At 44.0% G+C, this 19,167-nt stretch overlaps 1 protein-coding gene across 2 annotated transcripts in view; it reads left to right on the forward strand.

Annotated features, from left to right (window-relative positions):
- Nucleotides 1–19,167, forward strand: part of DOCK2 (dedicator of cytokinesis 2) — a 442,257-nt gene that overhangs the window by 43,634 nt on the left and 379,456 nt on the right. For both annotated transcript variants that reach the window (XM_054487363.1, XM_054487364.2), the window contains exons 7-13: nt 385–520; nt 2,829–2,983; nt 7,875–7,956; nt 14,434–14,569; nt 17,005–17,080; nt 18,024–18,100; nt 18,656–18,781. In XM_054487363.1, the coding sequence (XP_054343338.1) occupies nt 385–520; nt 2,829–2,983; nt 7,875–7,956; nt 14,434–14,569; nt 17,005–17,080; nt 18,024–18,100; nt 18,656–18,781 (788 nt within the window). The remainder of the gene's footprint in view (nt 1–384; nt 521–2,828; nt 2,984–7,874; nt 7,957–14,433; nt 14,570–17,004; nt 17,081–18,023; nt 18,101–18,655; nt 18,782–19,167) is intronic.

The raw sequence follows: 19,167 nt of genomic DNA on the forward strand, positions 1-19,167 counted from the left end.
GTGATCCACCCACCTCGGCCTCTCAAAGTGCTGGGATTACAGGCGTGAGTCACCATGCCCAGCTGACGTTTTTTTTTTTTTTTCAATACTTGCTGATGTGAACAAGTCTGCAACACATCCTAGTTCAAGTGTTGGGTGTTTCAGTTTAATACCGTGGAAAATACACCTTTTTGAAAAATTGAATGCACACTACTACAGTACCTTCTAAAGGGGGTCTACTATACCATATGTGCTCACTAGCAGTGTCCCAGGCTATCAGTGTAGAGCTCTTCTATGTGACTATATGACCCCCAGAAATCAGTTGAACTTTCTGGTAAAAAGCTTCTCACCAGTGGCCTAAAGTTCTCCCCTGATTTATCTTCACCTCCAGTTTTTGCTTTACAGAATCCTTGAGCTCGATTTGATTGTCAGAGATGAAGACGGAAATATCTTGGACCCTGATAATACCAGCGTCATCAGCTTGTTCCATGCACATGAGGAAGCAACTGATAAAATCACAGAGCGTATCAAAGAAGAAATGGTGAGCTTTACTAAGTAGGCTTTGGCCAAGTGATACAATCATTTAGCACATCATAAAATAATGGGCTAATTAACCAGACTATGTATTATTCAAGGGGCATCTGTCTATGACCTGAGATGATCAGCAACCACATGTGTTTAACTGTGGTTTTGTACTCAAATCTGTAATTCATTCAACATCCATCTCACAGGTAGTTAAATGGCAGGCAGGTTTCTTGATCTCTTGGAGCTTGTAGATTCCAGAAGGGGAAGGGAAGAAAGGCGATAAAAAAGTAAATAAGTGAAAATATTAATTCCAGATGAGTGTATAAAAGGCAATGAACCAGGGTTATGTGAATCAAAGTGACTCAGGAGCTATGTTAAAAGGCACTGCCAGGAGAGGCCTCTCACAACAGTGACATTTGAGCTGACACCTGAATCATGTGAAGGCACCAGGCCTGGGTGATCTGGGACAGGGTGTTCCAGGCAGAGGGCACAGCAGGTGCAAAGGCCCTGAGGTAGGACTGCATTCTGACTATTCAAGGAGTAGGAAAGCCAAACAGGGATGAGGTGTGGTGAACAGTAGGGGAGTTTAGGCAATGATTTGCAGAGGCAGGTAGGTGGAGCCAGATCTCAAAGGGCCTGAGGGGTTTTGGAAAAGAGTTGTGACGTTATTCCCACTGATGGGAAATCAGTGAAAGATTTCAAGGAAAGGTTAACAGTCTGACTTCTATTTAAAAAAATTATTTTAGCTACTCTGTGTTATTTGAAAGCAATTTTGTTTTTAGATTTATTAAGACACAATTTTCATACAGTACATTTCACTCATTTTAAATTACTCTTTAATAAATTGTGATGATATATTGTGTTGGATAAATGTCATGACAATCAAGGTAAAGAACAGTTCCATCACCCTAAAAGTTTCTTTGTGCTCCTTCTCCAGCCCCAAGCCCCGTGCAACCCCTAATTTCCTGTCACTGTAGATTTGCCTTTTCTAGAGTTTCATATAGATGGAATCATGCAGTATTAATTTTCTGTTTGACTTTTACTCAGCATGATGTTTTTGAGGTTTAGTTGTTGTGCATGTTAACATTTTGGTCCTTTTTATTACTGAGTCAGTATACCACTGACCAGCTACCGATGGTATATAGCATTGATCAATTGTTGGGCATTTGCGTAAGTTTTCAGTTCAGAGCTATTATACTAATGCAACTATTAACATTTGGAAACAAATCCTTGTGTGGACATGTTTTAATTCCTTTTGGGCAATACTTAGCAGTGGGATTGCTGGATCATATGATAAGTGTATTTATAACTTTTTAAGGTATTGCCATGCTATTTCTCAAAATGGCTGTACAATCTTTTGTTTTTTTTTGAGACATGGTCTCTCACTTTATCACCCAGGCTGGAGTATAATGGTGTGATCATGGCTCACGGCAGCCTTGATCCCCTGGGCTCAGGTGATTGTTCCACCTCAGCCTCCCAAGTAGCTGGAATCACACGTGCATGCCAATGTGCCTGGCTAACTTTTTTTATTTTCTGTAGAGATGGGCTTTCACTATGTTGCCCAGGCTGATCTTGAATTCCTGGTCTCAAATGATCAGCCCATCTCAGCCTTCCAAAGTGCTGAGATTACAGGTGTGAGCCACCATGCCAGCCCAATTTTGCATTTCTACCAGCAATATATGAGAGCTTTAGTTGCTCTACATCCTTGTCAACACTTGATATTATCAGACTTTTTAACTTAGCCATTCTAGTGGTTGTGTAGTGGTATCTCATTGTAGTTTTAATTTTCATTTTTTTTTTATTAGTAGTGATGTTGAGTATCTCTTTATGTGCTTTCTGTCATTTCCACTTGTATTTTCTCCTGGGAAGTGTCTGATCAAACATTTTATCCATTTTAATTGGGTTATTTTCCTCATAATTAGTTGTAAGAGTTATTTGTATGTTCTAGATACAAATTCTTTGTCAGATATGTTTTGCAAGTTTCTCCAAATCTGTACCTAGCTGTTGTGTCTTTCAAAGAGCAAAAGTTTATAGTTTAAAAAAAATCCATTTAAGCAATATTTTTCTCTTATAGTTTGTGCTTTTTATGACACTAACTTTATGAAGAAGTCTGGGTCAGTGGTGACATTTCCCAAGATAGAAAAATACAGGCCAAGAGAGTCAAAGTGAATTGATTCAGGTTACAGAAGCTTTTGATGGCAGAGCTGGATGGAATGCCCAAAACTTCAGGCTTGAACCCAGTATCCTGGACTATCTCTCTGTTGCTCTAAGTGGTGCTAGGCTAATTTTCTCCATCTTCTTTCCTTCTTCCTTCTGCCTTTCAGTCAAAAGTCCAGCCAGATTATGGAATGTATTCCCGGATCTCCTCATCCCCCACCCATAGCCTCTATGTGTTTGTGAGAAACTTTGTGTGCAGAATTGGGGAAGATGCTGAGCTTTTCATGTCTCTCTACGACCCCAACAAGCAAACGGTCATAAGGTAGGTGTGTCCAGGATTGCTGTACTTCTCTGACTACGGGAAGCAGTGCACAGAGCCTCTTTTCTTTCCATCCTCACTTGTGGAGCAATCTCCACCTGGAAAAGAGACTGCGCCTGAGTGAGAATGTGGAAATAACTTCTCTGGAGGGTGTAGGAGTCAAGTGGAAGTGTTATTTACCACCAGTTTTTTCCCACAGTGGAGTTTGTGGTTGTAGGGTTTTGTAAAATAGATTTTGATTGCCAGAAAACAGCCAGAAATAACAAGATTCAGACAAGCAGCACAGGCTAGAATAAAAACATGTTCTTCTTTTTTGTTTTGAGACAGGGTCTCACTCTGCTGCCCAGGCTGGGGTGCATGGGTGCGATCATAGCTTGCTGTAGCCTTGAACTCCTGGGCTCAAATGGTTCTCCCACCTCAGCCTCCTGAGTAGCTGGGACTATAGGCATGTGCCGCCACACCTGGTTAATTTTTAATTTTTTGTAGAGGCAGGGTCTTGCTGCATTGTCCAGTCTGGTGTTGAACTCTTGGCTTCGAGTGATCCTCCCACCTTGGCTTCCCAAAGTGCTGGGATTATAGGGGTGAGCCACTGCTCCTTGTCCATATCTACTTTCAAAATAGGAGTTAAGAAATGAATGCTCCAAATCCTCTGTAGCAGCAGTAGGCTAAGGGTATAGGCTCTGAGCTCTGTCTGGGTTCACATCTTGGCCCCAGCCTTTACTCTTTCTTAACGTGGGGCAGGTTGTTAATGTTTCTTAAGCCTGAGTTTCCCATCTGCACAATGTGTGCTGACCTCACAGGGTCATTTCCTTCAGGCTTTAATGAGAAAGAGCTTGTGATGCACAAGGCCTGGCACATGTTGCCTGTACTGCAAGGGGCAGTGGCTGTTATTATTACTACTTTAATAAGTTGTTCTTGGGAATGGAGGAAGTGAGGGAACTTCTGGGTGCCTCAGCTCAAGGAAGGGAAAATACTCTTGGGAATCTCTAGGGAAGAGACTTTGCTGCTCCTCCAGCTCCCACTGCCAGACTCCTGGCCTCTACTTATGGCTTAGACCATCCTTCCTCTCAGGTGACCACTGCCTGTCTCCTCCATTGGGGTTTTAGCCCAAGATATGGTCTCATATCTGAGGCCACTGACTGTGACTACAGGCATGCGCCACCACGTCCGGCTAATTTTTAAGTTTTTGTAGAGGCACACATTAGAAAAGAGCTAGAACATGATCTCTCTGCCTTTGTGGGAAAAATGGATAAAATGATGTCTTCCTGGCTTGTTGTTTTGATGATTAAATGAATGAATACACCATGCCTGGTGAATAGTGGTGCTTTAGTAAACAGAGGCCTCCTGGAGACATGCATGAAACTGGAGGGGCTGTCCATCTCAGAAGAATGTGCGGGGGTCTGTACATTTTCTCATCTAATCCTCATGGTTCCGTGTCACTAAGGTGAGAAAATGAGGCTCAGGGAAGTCAAGCAATTTGCCCAAAGTCACAAATATTTGTAAACAGCAGAGCTGGTATTTATATACAGGCCCATCTAACTCCAAAGACAAGCTATTTCCCACGTAAGTCTGTCACCAACGAATGAGTTGTGTCAAATATTCTAAATGGTTTTCACCACGGTTTCAGCACGATTATGGTGGAAAGGTATTTTTTATTATGCATCAAAGTCCCTAACATTTAAGAGTCAGCCCAATTCACTTGGCTTAGCCTTGGTGGACCCTGAGAATGAGTGTCCCTGGTCCCTTACGCCCACCTTGAAATGGTTTGGGAGTCAGAGGCAGGGGCCCCTTGCTGTTCCCTGTCAGTTACTCCCAAGGTTCCTGAAAGGCTCACTGGCTGCAGTTTCAGGAGCCTCGGAAGCAACTGAGAGGGAATAGTATGGGGCCTATGACACACAACAGATCTGAAAGTGCTCACTGCCTGCCACATTGACAAGGGAGTGTGGTCGGCTGGCCCCATCTCAGTGATGGATGGCCGGACCAGCTCTGTGGAGGGAGACCATGAATCAGCGAGGTGGCAACTGTGCTCCCTGCCATGCCACCTGGCAGGCCATGCTCAATGGAGTGTGCCTGAGTGACATCTTTGAGAGTGCTGGAGATGAGGGCCAGCCCTGGGAGAGTGGGGATGAACAGAGGGAGGAGGACAAAGGGGGCAGAAACCAGCAATTGTAAAAAGAGGAGAAAGCAAAGGAAGAAGAGAAGAGGTGCAATGCAGGAAGCGGGGCGGGGGAATCTGGGAACACTCCCAATGTCAGTCTCACTCTGAAGAGCTGCTCTTTCCCTAAGCAAGAAATCTGGGCTCCTGCCTGCTCTAGCCAGGAACGACATACAGTGAACAACAGGCAGGTTAAGACATCTTCAGTGTGGCCCAGATGTGGACTGGGGAGAATATGGCTGGGATCGATGTTTTAATGTTGGACTGAATCGTGGTCAGATCCCCAGCAGATCCCTGAAGGGATCCTGTTTGGGAAATTTAGTGTAAATTTTTACAGGACAAAAGAGAAGCAGTTCAAGTATCAGGCTAATAGTAAGGCTTATGCCCAAAAATTTTGTGATGAGGAGTTGGAATAGTACTCCTCGTTCCTCCGAGTAGGTTGTCATTTGGAGGAGGTCTTACCTGTCTTGGTGCTGTGAGCCTTCAGATTCTACCACTTAGATCTTCCTGGGTGAGGATGGATGGGGCCAGCTCAGCCCTCCAAATTGTTTTCCTTATTTATGATTGTGCTTCTCCTGGAAGAAAATTGCTGGTGCTTGCTGTTTAGACGTAGCAAGCTGGGTCACTGAGGGGCTTGCCACATATGATGGAAGGTACTGGAATATAAGCATTTCACTAACAACAGTACAGAAATTACCAATGAGAAAGCATTAAAAATAAAAAAATTTGCATGGAGCCTTCCTAGTTAGTTTACTGCAAACTCCACTACAATTTTTAGATCTTACTGAAAAAAACACAAAAGAAAAGATCCACTTAACTTGACTGAGTTTTAAGCACTGGTTAATCTGGGACTATGTTCATTTTTGCTATTGGCCCCATTGCCTGCTTGAACTCTGCTCAGTCTGCTCTCATTAACCTTTTAGGGGTGACTGGAGAGAGAGGAATGAGACATCAGAGATTAAAAAAAGCTCTAAAAGGAAGTCAAGTCCCTTTAATTTTGCTGAATCCTTTTATGCCTTGTTAGGCTAACTTGATTTTTGAATTTTTAAAAAATCTTGTTCCTAATTTAAAATAATGGGCACTTATTTAGCACCAACTATATGCTCTTAGATGGCATGGAAAATCTGACGACTCAACTCAGCAAACTATATTAAGCTTCTTCTAACTTAAATAAGTGCTAGACCTCTCTGTCTTCCTGGAGTGATGGGACTGACCAGCATGACGGCTGCTAGGAGATGTGAGATGGCAAAGGATTGTATGTTAGAACCATATAGCTGGTCCTCATAAAACCCTCCAATGGGTTTCCATTACTCTCATCATCAAGGCAAAAAGCCTTGAATGGCCTACAAAGCCTAGGTGGTCTGGCCTCTCCCTCTAATTTTTCTCTTGTAACTTTCCCTTGAATCTGTTTATTTTTATTTATTTATTTTTTGAGACGGAGTCTCCCTTTTCACCCAGGCTGGAGTGCAGTGGCATGACCTCAGCTCATTGCAACCTCCGCCTCCCGGGTTCAAGTGATTCTTCTGCCTCAGCCACCCTAGTAGCTGGGACTACAGGCATGTGCCACCATGCCTGGCTAATTTTTATATTTTTAGTAGAGACAGGGTTTCACCATGTTTCCCAGGCTGGTCTTGAACTCCTGACCTCAGGTGATCTGCCCACCTTGGCCTCGCAAAGTGCTGGGATTACAGGCATAAGCCACCGCGCCCAGCCCCCTTGAATCTGTTTCCTAGATGCATCCAGCTCTTTCCTGCCTCATGGCCTTTACTCATGTTGACTTTGCCTGAAACATTTCCCTTTCCTACCTTCTTTTCTTGACCAACTTTATTTCATGTCATTTCCTCAGCAAAGACTTCCTTGACCACCCACTAGGTCAGGCCCATTTGATACACATTCATATAACATCCTGAAATTTTCCTTTATGCAGGCTGACTATTCCTTATTTAAAATGCTTGGGACTAGAAGTGTTTTGGATTTCAGATTTTCTCTTCGATTTTGGAATATTTGCATTATATATATCTACCAGTTGAGCATCTCTAATCCCAAAATCTGAAATCTAAAATATTCTGATGAACATTTCCTTTGAGCATCATGTTGACACTTAAAAATTTTCAGGTTTGGGAGCATTTCATATTTGGGATTTTCAGATTAAGGGTGCTTAGCCTGTAGCACAATTTTATATAAATAGTGTCACAATGGCATTTAAACAGTTATTTAATTGTATCTTAGATAATGGCTGAGGCCCTATATGACCCATCACAGTATAACATTCCATTCAAGGAAACAGCTCTACATTCAAAGGGTAACTTAAAATAATTCAGATCTTTACTCAGTCTTGAATGGGGAATGGGCCGGAAAGGGTAAATATATTCTTGATGTCCAATAAAATATACTAACGTCCTTTCCCCTCTCATCTCTGCCATTCTCAATAACCTCTATCAGTATGCAGATGCTCTTCAAAAATATTAGACAGCTGTGCCAGAATTTTCTTAGCAGATGGGAGAGGGATAGAAGTGGCAAATACACATATGTTAATAGTTCTTTGCTCTTGCCTGTCTAATGTCTGTCTCCCAACACAACTGTGATCTCTTGGAGGGAAGGACCATGTCTATCTTAAACACCTGCATACTCCCAGCAGCCAGTATGGTGTTGGGCACATAGTAGATGCTTGGTGAATGTTTTTACTAAATGGATGTCAGATACCCTGGCAGTAACAGGCTGCCACTCTTCTTCCCACAGTGAGAACTACCTAGTGCGATGGGGCAGCCGGGGCTTCCCTAAGGAGATTGAGATGCTCAACAATCTGAAGGTGGTCTTCACGGTAAGTGTGCACCCTCTTCTCGTTACCGTGTTCCCCAACCACAAAAACGTGACCTTGGAAATGAGGCTGGTCAGGAGCTCAGGGTGGAGTGTGGCTGTCCTGCAGAGCTGTGTTCTGGGCTTCATGCAGAAATCCAAAGCTGACAAAGGACATTGTGTGCCTTGAGGAAGCTTTTGGAAAGATGGATGTTCACCTCTGTTTTTCCTCATCTCTCCATATCTGTTTCACTCCTGCACACACAGAGAACATATGCAGAATGCTACATAAATGAGCACCAACTTCTTTGAGCAATAATGCCCAGATGAACTGGGCACAACAGCAATTTTGATTTTCCAGTTCATTCATGATTAACCTGAGTTCCTTTCTTTGCTCAGGGCTTTCTGAAAAATCTTTCTAAAATATATCAGAAAAAAATAGGACCTTCCTAGAACATTGACTGCCTTGGTAAATTGGACATTCTGAATATAATTAAGTCATCGATGACTAACGATCTGGTGGGTCCTTAGGATCATCCTTCTAAATACCAATACTCACTGGGCAAGACATGTATGTAGAAATGTTGAAATTGATTGTTATTTGGATGATTTATTTCTAAAAGTGAAGCTGGCTTTTTAGCTCTGAATAGGGGAAACAGGGTAAAGAAGGAGATAAGTAAAGGTTATAATTTCCAGTAGAGACCGCTTTCTCATCCTGTTTCCATAAGGGTGTGAAGAGAGTGATTTTTTTTTTTTTTTTTTTTTTTTGAGGTGGAGTCTCGCTCTGTCACCCAGGCTGGAGTGCAGTGGCACCATCTTGGCTCTCAAGGAGAATCTCAAGTGATTCTCCTGCCTCAGCCTCCTGAGTAGCTGGAATTACAGGTGTGAGCCACCGCACCCAGCAAGTGTAATCTTAAGACACCTAAATATCTTAGCATTGTCTGTAAGCTTCTTTGGGGAGAACACTATTTATGAGATTTTTCACTACATTGCCTGTATTAGCAAGGGGAATTACAGAGGAGGAGCCAGGGAGGGATTTGGGCATTGACCAAACAGATGAGTTGGATCCAGGAGTGACCGACATGCTAGATTAACCTACCTTGCTCTACAATAATTTTTTGGTTACAGCCCATTAATTGCAATGTCTTATGTTATGTTGTGATTAGACTGAGGAATAGTTGATTAATTTTGTTTGTTATTTTCTTTAAAAAATGGGCCAGAAGCATGGAATAGGATCATAGGTCCTAACTGCTCAGGCAAAGTTTTCTTGGCATATATAGATGTGCCTCCATCTTGTTTGTCTGTTATTAGTTAGAAGGAGGAGCCTATTTATTTTCTTGATAAATAGGAGAGTCCCACAGGCCTTCCTGATTAAGCCACAAGACAGATGTTTCATGAGAGGGAGAAGGACGGGGAATCAATCAGTGGTTCATTTTGCAGAGAACCAATTCATGATGTAAACATGGGAGAAAGAGCATCAGTAAATTTGTGTCACACAGCATTAATGAGAATGTAATCCTGCCTTCATGGAATTCTGCCTGGGCCACACCTCAGCTCCTCAGAACAAGTGGAGTTGAGAGCCTTGGTTGACAGGCTCAACAGTTGGATGCTTCCCTCTGTTGAGATGATCAGAGTCTTGATCTGGAGTGTATTAGTTCATTCTTGCATGGCTATAAAGAAATCCCTGAAACTGGGTAATTTGTAAAGAAAAGAGGTTTAATTGGCTCATGGTTCTGCAGGCTGTACGAGAAGGGTGATGTTGGCATCTTCTTGACTTCTGGGGGGGGGTGCCTCAGGAAAGTTGCCCTCATGGCAGAAGGCAAAGGGAAAGCAGGCTTGTCCTGTGTGGCCAGAGCAGGAACAAGAGAGATGGGGGAGGTGCTACACACTTCTAAACAACCAGGTCTTAGGAAAACTCGCTATCATGATGATAGCACCTTTGGTGCTATCATCATTTCTCATGGTGTTAAACCGTAAGAAAGCACCCCCATGATCCAATCACCTCCCATCAGGCCCCACCTCCAGCCTGGGGATTACATTTTAATATGAGATTTGGGTGGGGACAGTGATCCAGACCATATCAGGGGGCAAGGAAGGTGATGGTGCTCTGACTTCTTATATCGATCCAAGAGCTAGCCAATGAGTGCCTACTATGCATGTGCTCTGTGCTAAGCACTGGCGATGCAGCAGTGAGTGCTTTCATGATGCAGTGGGGTTAAATTCAGATAATAAAATGCATGCACAAATAAACAAGAGCAATGTCAGAAAGCAATCCAAGCAATGCAGATAATTAAAACAGGGTGATGTGATGGTATGTGACTGAAGTTACTTTCAACTGGGTGTTGAGGTGACGTTTAAATTAGAGATGAGATAAGACTTGGCAAGCATGTGTCTTGCTGGCCTTATTTCCTCCCTCTCTGGATGTTAGCTCTTCCTGGTCTCCTATGTTGGGGGAAGGCTTCCAGCTCTTTGAGCCTCTCTGAGCCTAGCATGTGGGTCCAGCTGACTGTTGACTTTCCCTCTGTTTTGTTTTATTTATTTATTTATTTATTTATTTATTTTTGAGATGGAGTCTTGCTCTGTCGCCAGGCTGGAGTGCAGTGGTGCAATCTCAGCTCACTGCAACCTCCACCTCCTGGGTTCAAGCAATTCCCTTGCCTCAGCCTCCCAAGTAGCTGGGACTACAGGCACATGCTACCACGCCCCACTAATTTTTTGTATTTTAGTATAGATGGGGTTTCATCATGTTGGTCAGGATGGTCTTGATCTCCTGACCTCGTGATCCACCCACCTCGGCCTCCCAAAGTGCTGGGATTACAGGCGTGAGCCATTGCTCCCGGCCCTTTCCCTCTGTTTTGTAAGGGTTCACCCCACAAGGCTATGTAAGAAGAAAGCAGCATATACTAGGAGGTTCCCTAAGATTTAGCTCAGTTTCGGGGTGGCTGCTAACACACAGGCAACAAGAGTGAACAATAAAAGAAGCACTAATGAGTTCCTAAATCAGGTGATGCTTGTTAAGTTCCATTGCCCTGCTTCCCCAATACTTTTGAGTTTTATAAGGCCGAAGCAGAAATGACTGGGAGACACCATAGATTGGAGCACAATTCTGTATAAGGATTGCCAGTTGACACACCCTCCAGAGAATATAATGTGAATATAGCATTTGGCTATTTTTTACACTTTAAGATTCTTTAGTGTGGAGGTGTGTGTGTGTGGGTGGGGGGAGAGCTGTCTGATGAGACAGCTCTAAGAGGTCTGACATCTTCCTTTGAGCAGGTAAAAAATTTTAAGAGAAGAAGATGGAATGGGGGCTTACCTGGGACTCTTCTAGGTTTATGTAGTATATTAGTTTGCTAGGCCTGCCATAACTATCACAGATTGGTTCATGTAAACGAGAGAAATGTATTTTCTCACAATTCTGGAGTCTAGAAGTCTGAGATTAAGGTGTTGGCAGGGTTGGTTTCTTCTGAGGCCTCTTGCCTTGGTTTGCAGATGACTGTCTTCTCCCTGAGTCTTCACCATGGTCTTCTCTCTGTGTTTGTCTGTGTCCTGATATCTTCTTATAACGACACCAGTCATACTGACCAAACAACCTCTTTTTAACTTAATTACTTATTTAAAGACCCTGTTTCCAAATGCAGTCATAGTGTGAGACGCTGAAGATTAGGTATTCAATATATGAATTTGGGGTATGTGTGTGGAGGTGGGGGCAATTCAGCCCCTTCAAGTCTAGGAAGTTTTCAGGTACCAGGGCCTCTGTGGCTCTGAAATGCCTCTGAAAGGCACCAATCTAAGTATTTCAAAAATATGGAGAATCCTAATTTGAGGAGAGAAGGTATTAGGGATGGAGGTCATTATGAAGGAAGCAGGATTCAAGTTTTAAGGATGGAAAGAATGTGGATATGTAGAGGAGGAAGAGGCAAGCATTGGAGGGGAGGTGTGGGAGCAGGGTGGTTAGGAAGAAAGATCCAGAGTTGGAAGTGAGCATTGTGTGTTTATGGAGCAATAAAGAAATCTTTGTGACAAAAATAACCTACTTATATTCAGAGAGTCATGGGGAATCAGTGGGCTAGGACAGCTGGATATATTATGTCTAGGTCCTTTCATGTCAACTGGGAAAGAGTAGAACGAATAGGGCAGGAAATAGGGAGCTATTAATGTTGTTGTGGGGAGAGAAATGAAATAATAGATGCAATGTCTAAAGATGAATTCATAAGAGATTTCAGGGTGGTTTGGAGAAAGGAGTCAGGCAGACCAGAGACAAGGCTGTTCCAACCATCTGGACGTGAGATAATTGGGATCTCAAAGTCAAATGCCTGCAGAAGAAGGCAAGGGATGCAGATGATGGGGTGGGGGGGTCTTTCTTAGCCTGAAAAGCAGATGTCCATTCCTGCAGCTGGTGGGATGGACAGCCCTTGTACCAGTCAGTGCTCTCTGGGGAAACAGAACCCATGGAATATAAGTTTGAGATCCTAAAGGCAGGCTGGCAGGCTGGAAACTCAGGCAGGATTTCTATACTACAGTCTTGAGGCAGAATTCCTCCTTGTCTGGGAAACCTGTTTTTGCTCTTAAGACCTTCAGCTGGTTGGATGAGGCCCACGGACATTATAGAACGTCATCTCCTTTACTTAGTCAGCTGGTTGTAGATATTAATCGGGTCTACAAAATACCTTCATAGCAATATCCAGACTGGTTTTTGACCAAACAGCTAGGTACCACAACCTAGCCAGGTTGACATACAAAATTTAACCATCATGGTCCCCAAGCAGGAAGGTGTGGACCACACTGGGGCCTTGCCTTGTTCCCAGAGACTCCACACAGCCCCACTCCCTTCCTCCTATACCAGCATAGTAAGAGGCTGGGGATGGCAGCTGTGCCTTGGTCCTGGATCTGATGTCAGCCGACAGCTTGTTCCCAGTGCATATGCCCGCATGAGAATTAACTCGAAGGAGAATAAACCGTTCCCTTTTGAGACCTGGCCCAGGGTACTCTACTCTGATGCCAACAGCATGTCTTGGTTCTTCCTTAGCTGATCCTTACTGGCAGGGGGCCTCAGGATCACTGAAGCTTTTAGATTTGAGCATGCAGTCAGGAGTTTCCTCCTGCATGCCTTTCTGATGGCAAGGGAGCTGTACTGTAGTAGCTATGTTTGTGGTCTTTGGTGTCAGGGACTGGGCTCAAAGCCCAGAGTCTCATGGGCTGTGGTCGTGACCTTGGGGAAGCCTCTTATCTTCTTTGTGTCTCAGTTTCCCCATCTGTCAAATGGGGATGCAATAATTGTATGTACTTCAGAGATGTGAGGGATTGAATATGATGATGCAGGAATCATTTAGCACAGTGGATGAGACAGTGCATTTCACCAGTTTTGGCTTTTCTAGACTCAGTTGAGCTGGGTCCGGTGGCTCATGTCTGTAATCCTAGCACTTTGGGAGGCTGATGTGGGAGGATTGCTTGAGCCCAGGAGTTTGAAATCAGCCTGGACAACATAGTGAGACCCCATCTCTTAAAAAATAAAACAAAATTAGCTAGGCATGGTGGCTCATGCCTGTAGTCCTAGCTACTCAAGAGGCTGAGGTGGGAGGATGATTGGAGCCTGGGAGATTGAGGCTGCAGTGAGCTGTGATCATGCCACTGCCCTCTAGCCTGTGTGAGAGAGTGAAGCCCTGTCTCAAAATAAATAAAATAAATAAATAAACAAACACACAGATAGTTGACTGCAGTTTCCTGACCCCTTGAAGTCAGGTGCGGCCATATGCCTTTCTTTGGCAAATGACATGCAAGCAAAAAGTGATGTTCATCTCTCTTGGGTAGATGATTTAAGAGCCAGAAGTGATTTGCCACATTCCTTTCCCCTGTGGCAGAGACAGTGAGAGCACCCATGCTGAGATAGAGCTGCCAGCCAGGGGCCCAGAGTAAGTAAGTAATCAGAGCCCCCACCCCTCTTCGTTGGCCCTGTAGACTGCACTAGAAGTAAACTTCTGCTGTGTTGTAAGCTCTCTGATATTGGCGTTGTTAGCACTACCTCAACCCAACTGATGGCCACAGTTTAGATGTGCAGGAAATGGTAGCTGTTATGATTTTTCTCTCTTCCTTTTGCCTTCTCTCTCAGAGGTTCTGAGCAATGATGTGACCGATGGCATCATCCGAGTCATCTGTAGCAAATGCTACTTTTGGATCCATCACCCCGGCATACGGGGAATCCTGTCTGTACAGCTGATATACCACCTCTACCCTTCTCTCATCCTATCATTTTGAGAGGGAAGAATTGGGATTAAATACTAGAGTTCTATCACTCATTTTCCTTTGCAAACCTTACCTTGCTTATCTGTAAAATGGATGTGAGAGCCTTGTTTTCTATCTTTTCCAGGACTTACTGTATGATTGGTCCATGTATAGCAATTATTATATACATCCCTCAGAAATTACTATTACTGGGTTTTCTTGTCTACTTTTTTTTCCCATTCAGCACATGATGGGCAATTTTTTGTTTCTTTCCCCACAGGATCTTGGAAACAAAGACCTAAACAGGGATAAAATTTACTTGATTTGTCAAATAGTCCGTGTCGGCAAGATGGATCTTAAGGATACTGGTGCAAAGAAGTGCACACAGGGACTGAGGAGGCCGTTTGGGGTGGCAGGTAAGGGACACACTCTGCACCATTAATTTTTATTGGAGCACACGTTTTATGTGGCTGAATTGTAATGACGATTTGTTTCCCAACCTCCTCCTGCTGCCCCCACCCCTGCAAAATTTATGCCAGACAGCCCTTAATAACTACATTTCTGGTGACTAAATCGAAATAATTGGTGACTAAGTCCAGATTTATGATGAACACAGTGAATCATGGGCTCCTCTTGTCTGGAGTAGAGCATCGGGAGACCGGGGCTGTCTGAGCAGTTGACACCTTTGCTCCCCAGCTCTGTGAAAAAGGAAAAACAATACAGGCAGGATCTAATTATGAGGAGCAAATCATTTAAAAAATACATCTAGGACAGGAAATGCAGTTACACAGAATGAGTCACCTACCACACATCTAAATTCCAGATGGAAACGGACATTTGGAGAATTGGCGTGACCTGAGGCAGAGCCCTGCATGAGGCTGCTGTACAGCCACATCAGCTCTGCATTCCTCTTAAGCTTTAGCTCTCCTGGGGTTTCTAAGGCTTCATCGTTCTTGCCCCACTTTTATGGTTTTAGTTATGTTTGACTACCACTTGTACTGTTACTTACCAACTATATTTTCTTTTAATCAACCTGCTTTACATAATGTATGTTTTTCATCAAAGTCAATTTAAATACCTGTGAAAATGGCAATTTGATATGCCAGTTTTATTCCTTTTATTAAAATATAAAATTTTAAGAGTATACCATTTATAACCCCTATGTACCATAGCTAACCTCAGTGTTTCAGGTTTCTCACTTCAGGATGCTCTGATCTGTAATCGCAGACCTGCTTACTCTCCAACTAGTCCCCTGGCACTGCTTGCAAAGTGGTGGAGTGGAGGATGTTTTACTGAGCTCACTGGTTTTTTTTCTTTTTTTTAACCTGGCACTGCAGCTAGCTAGCCAGCCAGTGATCTTGGGCAAGCATTTTCCCCAGGGCCTTAGTTTTATTATATGCAAAATGAAGGACTCACACCTGGTTAATTAATGAAATCCTCTACTGCTCTAAAATGCTCTGATTCTACTTGTGAGGCATTTCTGACATCACGATGTTGCTGTTAAGGCAGTGAGGATCCTCCAACCTTACCGTAAAGTGTGTCTTTGTCCTCAGTTGTAGCCTGCCCTCTCTTTTGGTGTCAGATGACAGAAATCTGATCTAAACTGGTAGAAGAAGGAAAAAAAAGGTACTTTATTGGTATAACTGAAAGGCTTATGAATAGATCGCTTCAGGCATAGCTGGATCCAGGAACTCAAATCAATTTGTCTCTTTCTTGCTCCTATGTCCTCATGCTGGCTTACTATGAAGAATTTGTCTCTTTCTTGCTCAGCCCCTATGTCTTCATGCTGACTTACTAAGAAGATGGCTGTCCAACTAGTTGGCAAATTATCAGCCAGCTGTTCCAAGCTTGCATCCTACCAACTTAGCAACCCAGTGGAAAGAATGTACCTCTTTCCCATTAGTTTCAGCAGAAGCCCCAGGAGCTTTAATATAGGTCACTCATCTCCATTATTTACTCTGGGCAGGGAGAGATGATTATCTGATCTACCAGGTCCTATGAATAACTTTGGAGCCAACGGGAAATTGCCCCGCCCTAATCACAGCACTGAGGATGGATGAGGAGAGTCTGTTAGAGAGAATGGATGCTCAGTTTCTCCTCCTGTCTGCTCTGTGACTCCCCTCTCTATCTAGATGCAGTCAGTGGTTGATTATTACCCAAGCAATTTTAATGGCCCCCTGCCCAGTGCCTGGAGTGTTTGAGGTATTTTCTGTAACTAGGGTATGGGCTTGATTGGAGTAGCTTTTCTCAGCCCTCTCCTACACTCCCATTTCTATAATCCCCATTCTAGTGTAGGAGTTCTTTACCTTGGTTTTGGGACCTTTAGTGGCTGATTTAAGGAAAGGTTTCAGAGGATCCAGGATCCCTCTGGAATCACAGGATTTGAGGATTCTTCAGTTATGTATCTGCACATATGAGTACGCTTATGAAAAGAGGGTGGATATTTCATGAGATTCTCAGATCCTACAGAGACCCAATCACTGCTCTCTGGTTTTATAGGCACGGTAGACATTCCATATATGCATGTCAAATCCAAACCTAATTGCTGAATTCCACAGCCACAGCTCTGACCCTTTCCTTTTGGCCTCTGCTAAGCCATGGTGCGCTTGGATGCCTCCCTGGCCCACTGACCTCCCAGTCTGCTTTGCCTAGAGGTATTTGCCCCGGTGCTGCACACGAGGAACCTCTGCTGTCTGAGTATTGTGCAGCACTGGCTTGCTTGCCATTTTAGGCCTTCCTGACCCCCACGCATCCCAGGCCCTACCTCCTGTCCCATAAGCTCATCCCACTGTCATCCCTTCATGGGACCAGGAGGAAGTTAAACCATTAATTCATTCTGTCTTCTTTCTAGTTATGGATATAACAGACATCATCAAGGGGAAAGCAGAGAGTGATGAAGAAAAGCAGCACTTCATTCCTTTTCACCCGTAAGACATTTCCCATTTCTTTCCATTCTCTTCAGCCACACCCTGTGTCATCAAGGACTGCTGGAGGTCAGAGGGTACCGGTTCCCTGAGTTAGTGATAGGCAGGTGGAGCCTCCCAAGGGGAGTGCAGGGTGAGAATCATTAGCTCAGTGCCCAGGCACTCAAAACCAAACAGCTCTTCAGCCATTCATTCATCAGATGTTATTTATGCCACAGACATTTATTGGTGGCCTGGCGGAGGCTGGCACTGTGCTAGGTGTGGAGGATGAAGTAGTGAACAAGGTGGGCCCTGTCTTCATGGAGCTCTTAGTATATATGGGGAATTAAACAGATAATCAGCAAAAGATTAATACATTAATTACAAGTGCAGCAGAAACCACGAAACTGTGAAGCAGCAGCATTTCAGGAGCATGTGGCAGGGAATCCTAACCTGGTTCTCATGGATAGACATATCCATGACTTAGGAGGAGGGCAATAAGGAAGGTGAATGTCCTCTCCTCTCCTGTTCCAAAAGGAGTCTTCTGGAAAGCAGGGCTCCAGTTTGAGAGCATCATCAGTACTTAATAGCCCTAAGGATGGTCCAGGTAATGAGGCTAGTGACTTTGCTGAAGGCGTGTGATAACGACTTAGCAGGAGCAACTCAAGTCTTTACCCTTGCTGAGCAGATATGCATGCTGAAAGCTTTGGAATCCTACCTTTATAAGCATCTTCCTGGAGAATAAGAAATGGCCTCTACCTGTAGCATTGATATTCCCAAATTTCAGAGCCACATTGCTTTGTGATAAAAAGTGAGGTACCTGTTGATGGCACGTATATACCCTGAGCTGACATACACAAGCTCGCTTTTCACCTGAGGCGTGTGGAGGGGCTGGGGAGATTCCTGGGGCCCCTTGAAACACAAGGAGGGCACGATGTGGACATTTCATGTCTCTTTTCCTTTCCAGGGTTACAGCTGAGAATGACTTCCTACACAGCCTGCTGGGCAAAGTCATAGCCTCCAAGGGGGACAGTGGAGGGCAAGGTATAGTGCCAATGTGCCAGTGGCCTGAGCCTGCTCCAGCTTGGGAGCCCCTAACTCTTCAGCAAGTGAATCAAAATCCTGAACCCTGGGATACTTAGCTTTCCTTCCAGACAGACCACTGGGAAGAATGGGAACATATGATCTATAGGGATAAGTCACATCTCCTGAAGCAAATTGGAGGCATGTCCTAGTGCCCCAAAGAAGAGAGGAATTGATACATCCTGAATATCTCCGGTGTTCCAGGGGCACTTTAATAAGTTACCTTGTTTGATTTCATTCTTACTCCAGGCCTGTGAGATAGGTGGTGTCATCCTCACTTTGGGCTTAGAGAAGTGGGATAATTTGCCAGAGCCTGACACTGCTAGAAATAATTAGCAGGATTCAGACCCAGAGATCTCCTGCTCCGGAGGCCCCGTGGGCTGGGTGGCTGCATCTGTGGCTGTATGGCTGTATTCCCAGTGATCTCCAGAAAGACAGAGGGGAGAGGTGGCGGGAGGGCCAACTGAGAGGACACTTGCAAAAGTGGGCTCTTCACGGTGAGCCGTCCCTTTCCAGGCCTCTGGGTGACCATGAAGATGCTGGTGGGTGACATCATTCAGATTCGCAAGGACTATCCACACCTGGTGGACAGGACCACCGTGGTGGCCAGGAAGCTGGGCTTCCCAGAGATCATCATGCCAGGTGAGACACAGCTGCTCTGACCTTCCCCTGGGGACATAGGGGCCAATTCAGCTTGTCTAATTCATTTTCCTTTTAAAGAGTCAACTCCTTCCTTTTTTACTGCCTCTCTCCATTTCTCTCCCTGAAGGTAACCACTAAAAATGATTTCTGTATATCCAAAAACTTCTATGCATTAACAAAATAGACACGAGCACATAAATATACACACATACCCCTTTTCCCCACAAATGGGGTCATACTTTATATTCCTTTACTTAATATACTTCATATAGTATTCTACAACTTGTTTTTATCACTTAATAATTTATTGTGGACATCATTTATATTTTATACATGCAGAACAGTTCCACTCTTTCTGGGAGAATATTGTCATTCTCTTATATTTT

This window comes from Pongo pygmaeus, chromosome 4 (genome assembly GCF_028885625.2).
Source record: "Pongo pygmaeus isolate AG05252 chromosome 4, NHGRI_mPonPyg2-v2.0_pri, whole genome shotgun sequence".
NCBI lineage: Eukaryota > Metazoa > Chordata > Mammalia > Primates > Hominidae > Pongo > Pongo pygmaeus.